The sequence below is a fragment of the Mytilus galloprovincialis genome, chromosome 3 (assembly GCF_965363235.1).
Source record: "Mytilus galloprovincialis chromosome 3, xbMytGall1.hap1.1, whole genome shotgun sequence".
Classification (NCBI taxonomy): Eukaryota; Metazoa; Mollusca; class Bivalvia; order Mytilida; family Mytilidae; genus Mytilus; species Mytilus galloprovincialis.
Window position 1 is genome coordinate 89,860,799 of NC_134840.1, and position 13,422 is coordinate 89,874,220.

General features: G+C 31.5%; 1 protein-coding gene across 1 annotated transcript in view; it reads left to right on the plus strand.

Annotated features, from left to right (window-relative positions):
- The window catches only part of LOC143069320 (uncharacterized), a 164,561-nt gene that overhangs the window by 43,769 nt on the left and 107,370 nt on the right, over positions 1 to 13,422 (plus strand). Inside the window, exons 7-12 of the mRNA XM_076243889.1 lie at positions 1,023 to 1,133; positions 3,278 to 3,387; positions 3,690 to 3,755; positions 5,204 to 5,267; positions 6,630 to 6,677; positions 11,611 to 11,843. Of these exons, the coding sequence (XP_076100004.1) occupies positions 1,023 to 1,133; positions 3,278 to 3,387; positions 3,690 to 3,755; positions 5,204 to 5,267; positions 6,630 to 6,677; positions 11,611 to 11,843 (632 nt within the window). The remainder of the gene's footprint in view (positions 1 to 1,022; positions 1,134 to 3,277; positions 3,388 to 3,689; positions 3,756 to 5,203; positions 5,268 to 6,629; positions 6,678 to 11,610; positions 11,844 to 13,422) is intronic.

The window sequence follows — 13,422 nt, forward strand, 5'->3', positions numbered from 1 at the left end:
TAAACGGTTGTCGCATCTAGATCAAATTTGTCAATTTCGAATTGTAACACATTACAGTCATAATAAATTAATAAGTAACAACATGTACATCATTTTAGGAGTTTGGAAGTGTTTTAAGTTAATGTAATATTAAATGCATGCCAATTTGATAAAATTCATTATTCTGCAGTAGTCAATATACGCATGTGGCAAATACATTTTATTGGATTTAGAGCATGGGTGTATTCACACAGCGAAAGAAGCACGTCATATTAGAATTTATTGTTTGCAGTAAGAAAGTTATTGTATAAATACTGCAGAAGTCTTGTGCAATATTCTACTTGGAAAAAACTACTTTTTTTAACTTTAGCGGGACCATTCACCATGGACAGCCGGTATGCTAGAGTATTGATTTTTATACATTAAAATATATTAAGAGAACCTTGGACATGGTGATTTTATGGGTTTTCCCTCTCAGTAGTATCTTCAGAATGATAAAAATATCTAACAAAACTATTCTCCTCTTCATATGAGGTATAAAAGATTACTTGCATTCCCCGACGGTATCACCAGCCCAGTAGTCAGGACTTTTTTGTGCTGACATGAATCATCATTGATATGGTTATATTTATAAATTAGCTGTTTACAAAATTTTGAATTTTTGAAATACTAAGGTCTACCTCAGGCATAGATTACCTTAGCATATTTGGAAAAACTTTTAGGAACTTTAGTCCTTAATGCTCTTCAGCTTCGTACTTTATTTGACCTTTTTAACTATTTTAGATTCGAGCGTCACTGCTGAGTCTTTTTTAGATGAAACGCGCGTCTGGCGTATATACAAAATTTAGTCCTGGTATCTAAGATGAGTTTATTTAGTATTTGAATTATATGTGCGGTATTTACACCACCCGAAATTCCCCAACAAGGACAACATAACCACCAAAACCGCGCATTTTTGCGCATCACTCATGGCTATAAAGAACAACAAGTCTGAATATCAACCTATGAAATTTTTAGAATAACTGTTATTGTATTCATTACAGATATACCATTAGAACCTATTCATAACATAACCTTTGTTGGTAATTATGGATTATACTATCATGAAGCAACAGGAGAATTCATGGGTGTAATTGAGTGGGACGATATCTCAGGTTTGTGTGTTTTTCATTTGACTTATCCAGATATCAAATCTGTTTGTATTTTTGCTAGTCAGACCGATGAGTGATCCGGCGGAGGCTATCTGTTGAATAGAATTATCTTAAGCTATGCATGTTTGCTTGACATGGTTCATCTGACCTTGACCTCATTTGCGTGGTTCATTAGTCAATGATTAGTTTTCTTGATTAAAACTGTTTCTTAGAATATATAAGCTATAGGTCAACTATATTTAGTGTATTGAATGATTGTAATTTGTACATGTATTATGTTTGGTTTATATGACCTTGACCTTATTTTCTTGGATTATGTTAAGTTCATGTGATAGTTGTAGTAAAGATTTGTGATAAGGACTATCAACATCATATTAATGGTTAGTAAAGAAGACGTGACATCTCAGCATGTGAACTCTTGTCAATATAAATACGAAGATTATCACTGGAATTTAAATTCGAGGGGTAAAAACAACTGCTCTTCCCAGATCAAACACTTAGACGTTTTGGCACTTTAGATTATTCAAGTTTGTATTAGGAAGGAACAGTTAGTATGTTGCATATTTATTTTAAATCGTTGGTTAACTGTATTTACATACTTTTTTTATTACAATGACTAGGAAAAGCTGGTTTTTTTTGTCGATAAAGTAGGAAAACTATAGGTACTTTGTCATTTGTAACATTTTTGGAAAGCCTCTTTCTTAATGAAATTGATGTACCCAACAGCAATAGGCTTTACTAATTTTGTTTCCTTAGTCCATACTTTCTCCTTGTCAGGTTTGATAATTCGTATTGTCCATTTGACTTCTATATATTTGCAGAAAAAAATTCTTAAAAATTCATTTTTATAAATTAATAATTTTTTCCTCGATGTATGTTAGTATATGATGTATACGAACTCTGACTATTAATTTCATAATTTTTGGTCAATAATTAAAAAAAGTTTCCTATTAGGTCTCTATGTTAATTTTATTTTTTGAAGTGTTGATTACCTGATGGAGTAAGTATAAGTAGTGTAACGGCCTTCCAACCAAAACAAAAACAACATACATGTGCTTTTAATGTTTGTTTATTTGTACCATGTGAATTAAAGTTTTTGTATATTTAAATATTAAGATGACCTGTACTGACCATCTACCAAACTTAGATTTCTGTCATGTGATTGTAATAATTGTTCTATATATGATAGGAAACTGCATTTACCATTTTCTGTTAAAAATTAGATATAGTATAAACTAGTAAAAAGTACTTTACAGGCAAAGGATATGAAAATGAATATTGTTTTATATGTTTACCTTCATATGTTATGTTAGTGAACATGAGTTATGACAGAATTAACTAACTATAAAAACATTTTTTTTTTATTTTCCTAAATTGTTTGCTTCCAAAATGTGCATTTTGCACATTAATAAATATCTGCATGTATATAAACTTTAGTCTGTTTTTTTAATAAACTTTTCAGAGACTCTGTATTATTATACAACTCACCATGCTAAAAGCATGACAAGCTTGTGTATAGTTAGTTAACTTATATAATGATATAAAATCAATAATCAAAACTATAAAGTGATGACCGTTTTCATTGATGTCTTTTAATTTTCAAATCGGTATAGTCACATGATAAAAATAAACAAACATTAAAAGCACATGTATGTTGTTTTTGTTTTGGTTGGAAGGCCGTTACACTACTTATACTTACTCCATCAGGTAATCAACACTCCAAACAATAAAATTAACATAGAGACCTAATAGGAAACTTTTTTAATTATTGACCAAAAATTATGGAATTAATAGTCAGAGTTTGTATGTATCATATATTAACATCCATCAAGGAATAAAGTATAAATTAATACATATGAATTTTTAAGAATTCTTTTCTGCAAATACATAGAAGTCAAATGGACAATACCTTACAATTTCCGTTCAATCAAGGTTGAAGGTAAACATAGAGGAACATTCCTAAATTTGGCAAAATCTAAGAATGATGACATTTTCTGGTTCTAAAAAATTCTTTTTAAGAACAATATATACATCTTATAGAGAAAAAATCACTAATTATAAACCAAAAGCAAATTATTAAGTTAATTGATAAATATTTACAGAATATTACAATCTTTAAAAGTGCTACAATTTTTTATCTACTTTAGGTTTGGACGAGAAAATAGTGGACCAGTATAATTGGAATGATATGTCTTATGTTCAGTGCCCAAGAGTTAGTCAAAACATGCAGCCCTATTTTTCTAAGTTCAGTGCAAAAGTATGTCATACATTGTACTTTCAAATACATATATTAGTTACATCAAAACGAGAAAATTGAAAGAAGAAAACCAATTAAATCACATATCAACTAAGTTAAGTTTCTCTTTAGATGTATAACTTACAACAAGTGGGTACTACTGAATTGTGAAAGCTTTGCTACATTTTTTTGTATATTGTAAACAATTGATATATTACAACATTCAATGTCATAAAATTTAGTTTTATGAATCTACATGTATTTTAAATTCGTAACTCTAGCAGAAGTAACATTTCTTTACGTTGTTCAAATGTTTATTACAGCATGGTAGAAAGTACATTATAATGAGAGTGAGCAGAGATGCATACGGATGTATTTTCACTACACAGGTACAATTTTAAAACACTATAACATTTAAAAGTGTTGCATACATAATTATTTTTTTGCATTTATATGAAGCTCATGTACTCAGTGAAAAACTTAACAAATTTACCGGGTTATAATTTCCCTTATAAATTTATCTATGAAAATCTTTATATTTGAGGTGACATATTGTGGCATTAACAATCACTTTGGTAAATATACCTTGTAAAAGTAAGTATAATCAATGGACTCTAGACCCCTGTCACTTGTATGTATCATTACTAGTACTATAAGACATAATGCACACAAGTTCGGCTTTCGTTAAAATACCTTTTCATGGAGGGTTTCAGAAACCAATATCTTCATATCATCGTCATTTGGTGTATGATCCCAATAAACATACTAAACAAAATAAAACAAGCACTAATAAATATACAAAACGTCTAAAATTGATGTTTTCAATGATCCCTATTTGAATTTTTCGTACAAATGCCGCCAATGGATCATCCTTTAGCGTCAAAGTTATACAAGTTACGTATGACCTGTTTCCGTTTCCTCGATCTCTTATCCGTATCTCAACGATACTCTTGCGGAAGAACAATTTTGTAGACATTAACATTTTTAATCATGTTTAATGAGTTTGTTACTGCTGATGCTGTGTTTTTTTTTTTTGTAAAGACCGTAAGCCTATGTTCCGGTTAAAAGCTAATATTTATTTTTACGACCACGACTTAACAGTATTTATTAAACCGATAGAAAGATAATAATCCTTGCAGTGGATACATGTTATATTTGGTTTGTGTCAAAAAAATGCTAAGGTTGTTTGCATGTTTCAGGTATCACTAGTTAGACTCATCTATCTAGGGATTTTGTTTTATTTGAAATATATACAGTTTTGAAAAAGTGTTAACATTAATTCAAATACAGACAAATGTGTACCTCCGGCACAGTTTTCGGAAACATGTATTCCTCCAGTATTACCATGATGGTTACACGATTAATGAGAGATATTGAAGATACTCTAATGAGACGGCAATTAAAGAGCAAACTTACCACAATGACATCAAGGAACATATACTTTAAGAGTATAAAAGTGTCTATATAATACGAAAGGCACTTAATCGACTCCGAGTATAATAAAAGTAATGAAGAAATTCAGAATGTATCGAAGATCTGCAAAAGAATGTTTGATTACAAAAAATATCATTCTTAAAATTACCGACCACATTGTCCCTGTTATAACAGAATCTATTATGTTATGTTTATTGGCTTTCTTAAATAGTTATCAAAGGTACCAGGATTATAATTTAGTACGCCAGACGCGCGTTTCGTCTTCATAAGACTCATCAGTGACGCTCATATCAAAATATTTATAAAGCCAAACAATTACAAAGTTGATTTCTGATAAAAGTATGCGTTTTATAAATGTTGGCATACATATATATTGAAAAAAATCTAATTTTAAATTACATAGGTGAAAGCGAAGTCTGTATGTAATGACACTGGAGGCTGGACGAATTTTACCATTGATTTGTCAGGTACGTAATGACATCGAAAAATAGACAAAACAAAACAAAAATTGTATGTAAGCTAGACACGGGAACATCTCATAGATCTGAATCATGCATTGGCCGTATTCATCCATCACTGTTTTTTTTCCAAAATGTCCTCTGAAACCATTTGTCAATTAAGGTATTTTCTGTTAATAGTATGGGCAACTAATGTGACTGAATTCATGTCACTGATTAGTAGCGGTTTCGCGGAAAAATCAAGTTTTGGATTTAATTGATCCTGTGTATCATTCACTTGCAAGTGAATAATTCATTAGCGATGTTTCTATGCTTATATTGACAAAACTGAACAAGGATACCTGATTAAACTGAATAATTATGACGTTTTCCGTCCAAATTTCAAATCTTTGGCCTATCACACGGCACTGAACTGTATTTTACCACCGAAAGAAGGCCACGACACTCAAAGGGGACAGTTGTATAATATTAAAATATCTTGAATATGTTAAGAAGAGGCAAATGAAGGTATTTAACAAAAAATAGAGGTCTACAGGATAAACGAACAAATAAATATGCAGACAAGCACATGCAATAGTATAATAAAGATTTGTCTTTTTTAATAAAGGATGCCTAGAAAATTTCAATTGATGGACCGGCCTCCAGCATAATCTAGGTTGAATTTATACCTGTTTATTCTTGTGAGCAATGCTTTGATCCGTTTTATTGTACGTCCTAGATACAAAAACCATGCGGCAAACGATTGTTTTAACATGTATAAGACGATGCATCGAATGAGTCAGTGGAAGGTGCTTTCCTGGTGGCTCCTTTTCAATTTTGACATTTCAACTTATCATGGTGGGTACATGCACAACCAATTTGCAACTAAGGGTCATATTTAAGGTTAGCATGTATACAGGCCCAAAGACGTCGATGTTTGTCTGACAAAGCATTAACATGCCATAGATGTTTAAGAGCTTATTTTGTTCAAAGTCAACCAAACTCACTGCCCAAAGAAAAATATTATTTTAATATCTCACTTTGCAAAATGCCTGAAACAATAAAAGTCCTACTTTAATTTCTTTCAAAATGTAGCGTTTTTGTAATCCTGTGGTCTTTGGTCGATAGTTCTCTCATAGATTGTACCCCATCTCCTTTTTTCATAATGTCCTCATAGTTTGTTTTCATCGGTTCCGTGTGTTTGTATATTCTCAACACCTTTCACATTGATAACGTTTGGGCATATCTAAGGTAACATTTGGGGTATATGTCAATAATTGACCTTATAGCCATAATCCCTTTACAAGATTTTTTTTATATTTGTATGATAGATAGTAATTTTGATTGACGTTCCTTCTGTGTTTTTAATGTGTTGTATTGTTTTCCTTATAGATTGTAACAACATTTACAATTTTCCATGTTCAACGACTGATCCTAATTGTGAGTACGATAAAATAACGATATTTAAAAGTTTGTTGTTAAATAAGCATTGTTTGACTTCATACAAATCATGCAGTGTTATACAGACTCAGAATCATTTCAATTTTCATTAAACGATTTAACCTACAAAACAATTTATTCGAGATAACAATTTAACCGTCTTTAGACCAACATTGAATATTTCTTAGTTACTTACTATATATAATTCGATTTGAATTTCCCTTGGAGGTCGGTATATTTGTTATTTTACTTTAAATCAATACCATAAGGTCGGTACATTTTTTTTGTCTTCTTGTTAGTTGGTATTTTTGGTAGTAGTTTTTGGGCATCTTGTCAATCTGAGCGTCCATTAAATATGTTAATTCCCGACATTTTTTGTATTTGCCTGTCACAAGTTAGGAACCTTAGTTGGTGTGGCTGAATGCAGTCTGTCATATTTGTTTTGTTTTTGTTCATTGTTTTGTCATAAATCAGACTGTTATACAGACTCAGAATCATTTTCTTTTTAATTGTTAGACATTTGCCTTTTATAGCTGATAATACAGTATGGGTTTTGTTAAATATTAAGTCCACACCAATTTGATAGTTGCCTCATTTGCAATCATTCAACATATACTTACCTAATATAAACATCAATTTTGCTAGCTTTGCACAATATCCTATAAAAGAACAGTCACTTGTCTCAGAAAAAATTTCCTATATATCTTAATATAACACAAGGTGCTTAACTTACATTTTAGAAAAATGTCAGGCGGTGACGAAATTCCGTTATATGCCGCTTTCTAGTCTAGGTGTTATTTGTGGTATGTCTTATAAGTTACGAGTTTCCTTTTTTAGATACAAATTATACATACCGTTAATGTCATTCAGACTCTCTCTTGACTTTACGTATGAAAATGAAATAAAATCAGATAACTGCGATAATCATTTAGACTTTCCCATAAAATTGACCATTACGAAACCGAGATATATAAGGAGACGTGACGTGTTTATTGCCAATTCATCAGCCGTTCACGGTTGGCAAAATTATTACGATTGACATACTTTGGTAAGATTGCTACGGATGATTCCGACAACAAATGTAGGCATGTTATACACCATTGTAAAGATAAAACCATTTAGATTTACGATATAAACAGTTTTAGTTGGGTTGAAAGCGTCTTATAACGGAATTTCGTCACCGCCTGACATTTTTCTAAAATGCAAGTTAAGTACCTTGTGTTGTATAAAGGTATATAGGACATTTTTTTCTGAGACAAGTGCCTGTGTATAACAGCTGTAGTTTCGTGCAGTGACAAATGACAAGAGTGTTGTGCTATTATCGTATTAAAGATGTGTTTAGAAGTTAATGTTAACAAACCATTTCCCCTTTCTCAAATCTTAATATATTTAAGAGCTAGCGTCTGCTACCTATACGTTGTAAGACGTCATTGGTGTCTGACTAAAAAAATATAAGCAACTTAAAAAGGATTTTGTCAAAGAACGTCTCGTCCTTTTTCTCAAAAATTGCATTCGGAAGTACCATGACCTAGCAAATAGATAGTCAGTGTCAACCTCATAAATAACACAGGGTGGTCTTCAGTTATAGTTTTTCAATTTGTATGTTCTGTATCCTTTTATGTTATTACTTTGCATATTTTTACTGAGTTTCTTTGAACTATTTAAACAATAAGGAAATGTGGTATGAGTGTATATTTTTGGCAACCATATGGGCTGCAAGAATGAGAAAAACATAAACCGAGCTGTCGTGGCGACATGAAAAAAAAAGAAAGAATTCAATAAAGAAAAATAACTGACTTATTGTTAACAAAACAAGAACAACAGACATGGCCACGACCAACGACAAACACTGAACTACAGGCTCTTGACTTCGGACCGGCACATGAAGAAATTGGCTCAACCCTATATTAAGCTAGGAGTCTGGGACAGAATACATCTGTAAGTTTCCAATTGTGAAACGTCAATTTGACAACATCAAACTACTTGTCATCCCTGGAAAAAACAACCATGAACAATATCAGCAATGATAAGTCATAATTAATGACCATTCATTGGAACAAGTTGTAAGCCAACCAACTCGAAAAGATAAAATACCTGATCTTGTGTTAACAAATTATCCAGCCATAATTGAAAAAAAACTGATACCATGACACCTTTAGAACAGGCAGACCATACTAATGTATATATAGAATGTTCATTACAAACAAAGATGCCAAACCAAGCCTAGTAAAATCTATAAATATAAAAACGCAAACTGGCAAAAGACAAAGGAGCATATAGATTAAATATATCAAGATATCACGAATAAGAAGTATATTAAAGACACAAATACTATAATATAATATGATAAGATTGAAAAATTATTTGCAAAATCTGTCTGAAAGAACATACCACAGAAAATACTTTGGAAAACAGACAGACTAGAAGACATTTGAAAAATACACAAACAATATTAGAGTAATAAATTAAAATGCCAAAGGAAATTATACCTACTCAAACAAGTAAAACATGAAATACAAAAACAAGAAAGAACATTTTTTTTTGCAATATATTGAAGATATTATGATTGTACCAATTAATGACAACCCTTCCACTGCCATCCAAAAGTTTCCTAATAAATCCGTACAGCTCTATAAAAACACAAAAGTCTGAAAGCTCTAACATACCACCACGTCTGAAAGAGGAACTTACTTGCATCTGATTGAAAAATAAAAGCAAATATATTAAATGAACAGTTCGAAAAGAATTCACACCTGCAAAATATGACCCAATACCAGATAAGGGCGTCAGAAAATATCCACAAATGCCTGATATTAAAATACAAAAAAAGAGCATAGAAAAGCTTCTAAACAAATAGCAGTTGAAACAAGACAGCTGAGCCTGATCTCATCCATGGAAAAATGTTGAACGAGTTCAAGACGTCTATCACTTCCATCTCGTCAATCAAATCTCAGTTACCTCATGCATGTGTATGTGCAGCGTTAAAAAAAATGCGACACTCATGATCCTATAACCTATCGGTAGCCTTATATCCTTAACATGAATATGCTGCAAACTCTTAGATATAAAAAAGAAAATGTGATATGATTGCCAATGAGACAACTCTCCACAAGAGACCAAAATGACACAGAAATTAACAACTATAGACCACCGTACGGCCTTCAACAATGACCAAAGCTTATACCGCATAGTCAACTATAAAAGGCCCCGAAATGACAATGTAAAACAATTCAAACGAGAAAAGTAACGGCCTAATTTATGACAAAAAATGAACGAAAACAAATATGTAACACATAAAGAAACTACAACCACTGAATCACAGGCTCCTAACTTAGGACAGGCACATACATACAGAATGTGGCGGGTTAAACATGTTAGCGGAATCCCAACCCTCCCCTAACCTGGGAAAGTGGTGTAACAGTAAAACGTGCTTTCGTTGTCTATATAACTGTTCCGGACCATATGAGTATTTGGACCATACACGTATGGTCATGACCATATGCGTATACTCATATGGTCCGACCATACGCGTATTGTCCGACCGTACGTGTATGGTCCGACTATATGAGTATAAAACTCGTTTGGTTATTAACGGGCCGGACCATATCAGTATTTGTACCATACAGGTAATTTTTTTAAATTACATTATAAAAGTTTTAATAATACAAAAACTTTATCTAACAAACCAATCACATGACAATGTATTATTTTATGATTCGAATACTACGTAAAAATTAAATATTGATGCAATAGTTAGTTTTCATCGTTAATTACATTCTTGCATGTAGGCTTGGGGTGACATTTACTTCTACTTGGTATCATAGCTTTTTTTTGCATTAGCAAGTCTTTGTTGTGCATGATCCTTTTCATTTACATCTTTTGTTTGGAGTGAAAAGCTAGCCTTTTTATAGCTGTGTACAGTGATACCGAGGTCTTCGGCCATTCCTATATGTCTTCGGTATTTTTAAGAAGCTCTAGATCTCAAATATCGTAACATGACTGCAATACACCATATTCACAAGACAACTTAAATAAACTATGTTACTTTCCAGTGAATTCTTGTTTAACAGTTCATTAAGAAATTTTTGGAATTTATTTTTTTAAGTCGACATATTGCCATTCACTCGTAATAACAAATCGGTAATGACCATCGGTAAAAAATATGTTTATTATAGTTTTGACAAGTAAGTAAAATTAACTATGTGAAACTTCTAATTTTTATTTAGCTTATCTTTTTATTTTAATATAATAATAAAATTACCTATATGATAGCGTCTTTTTAATGAACGGTTCTTCCAATTTTTACAAACTAAGAAAATAGAGTATAAAAATAAAGAAAAGAATATTTCAAAAGATGTAAATTTGTTATCTTGGCTGCTCTTCAGGATGTATGAATTTTCGAGAACGTTGTAAAATTCCGTACAACCCTGATTACACAAAGATAACAAATAATTTCGAACTTTTTACATGCTATTATAAATAAAGAATGAGACGGGGTTATGCGTGTTTGTGTGCGCTCAAAATCTGCTTGATCATGGACAGTTTTGTTATAGAACAAGAAAATTAAGTTTAGGGTTAGTACAAACGCCATAAAGAGCTAAGGCATTGACATATGTCACTGATGATTAAGTAACACACGTAGATGATTACCTCTAGTGTAGTGATGTTGCTATGAATATGATTTTTCAATTTTATTCAACCCGGTTGGCGAATTGTTTCTTGTCAAATACAAAGTGTTGTTTCTTTTATTTATCAAAACAAATTTGGATGTGGGAACTGTGTCTTTTGGAAAGTCTTACTATCGGTTATCGGTACAAAAGCACATGAGCTTCACCAGTGAAGTATTTCTTATTACATGTATCATTTCCTCTGGAATAAATAAAGAGGTCAGAGGTTACAATAATATTAAAATTTATGTTTTATTTATTGACAGTTTCTCCACCAGGAAATGTGAGAGATGTAAAGATAAGTGTGGATCGGGGTCAGGATCCGCCTCTAATTAGGCTGTCCTGGTTACCACCAAGAGATTTAGGAACCGCAGGAAAAGTAGATCATTATGATATTAGATGGGGAAGAATTACTCACAAAAATAAGTCCTCAGAACCAGATTTCTTCTTACAACAACCAGATTTTGACTCTGTGCCAAATATAACTCGTCTTTCAGCAGTAAGTAAGATATATAAATGTATCGAAATTTAAACATCAAATATACCTCGAACAACAACAAAAAACGGGAAAAAACAAATCACCAGATAGTAAACACACTGAAACATATTCTGTGCCTTTAATATGAAATGTTAAAACATTCAGCAATAGCATCTACGAGGGGCTTTTCCCGATCTATTAATTCCTTGTAAATACCTTTTCATAGACTATCCAATTAATAGATATAGGAAGATGTGGTATGAGAGCCAATTAGACAACTCTCCATTCTTGTTACAATTCATAAAATTAAACCATTATAGGTAAAGGTACGGTCTTAAGGGCATATGATACAGTTACAGGGGAGGTAATGACGTTGCTAACGTAAAATGTTATTTTTCGCGACGTCAAACTATGACATATCGGGAAAAGATGCATTTTTCGACTGATTTTTATCATTCAAACTGATTTAATTTGAAAACGAGTGCATGGACCGCTATTTTTTAAAACGACATTTTGTTTCATTTTGCAGGGAGATTATGTGAACCAAATTTTATAAAACTGTTAATAGTGCATTTTTTTTTATTTGGATAAATATACAGCAAAAAATACGTTTTTTTCTCAATTCATGACCATCTGATAAATATGAGTTATTTCTGAAAAAAAAATGCATCGATTTTAAGGATACCTTTAAAATGCAGAAATTACAAATCATTTAACAAAAAAACAATTTGTTTTTATCTTTTAAAACAAAAAAGTTATGGTTTTCTTTCAAAAGGTAAAATACGGCCACAAATCCGAATTTTGAGCAAAATTTTGGACCTAATTTAACTCAAAAAGTAGCACATGAAGGTATATTTTTTATTACATATTTAATTTAATCAGGCAAAAAATAACTTATATGGAAATTTTCATCAAACTGTAAATACGGGATCAAAACTGTATCGTATGCCCTTAACATAAAGCCTAGGTTCACATCAAACAGCAAGATATAAAGTGCCCCAAAAATTACTAGTGTAAAACCATTCAAACGTGAAAACAAACGGTCTTATTTATATATAAAAAAAGAGAAACAACAAACACTTTTGAACCACATAAACAAACGACAACCACAGAACATCAGCTTCCTGACTTAGGACAGGTGCAAACAATTGCAGCGGGATTAAACGTTTTAATGGTACCAAACCTCCTCCCTTTTCTGTGGTATTTTTATTTCCGAATCAAGATATTATAAGATTATGTGCCAAAACATGTAATTTTCTGAAAAGACGACGAGAAGTTATTTATTGTTAATAATAATTGAATACTTTTGTTGTATACTTTTACTATTCACTTTTGATATTTATCATGTACATACATATTGTTTAAGTTAATTATCGTCTCTCATAAATCTATACAGATTGGCTATTGTATTCAAAATGCATCTTTTATAAATATATTGTGTGGTTTTATACATAAGGTAAGACGTAAATGAAAAATAAAATGTTGAATTGAACTTTTTTGAAACAGTAGTATAACATCACATCATAGAAAGACACACTATAACATATCAATTAAGCACATATCTACAACTCAAGAAGTCTTCTTATTGGTCTATTGGTAG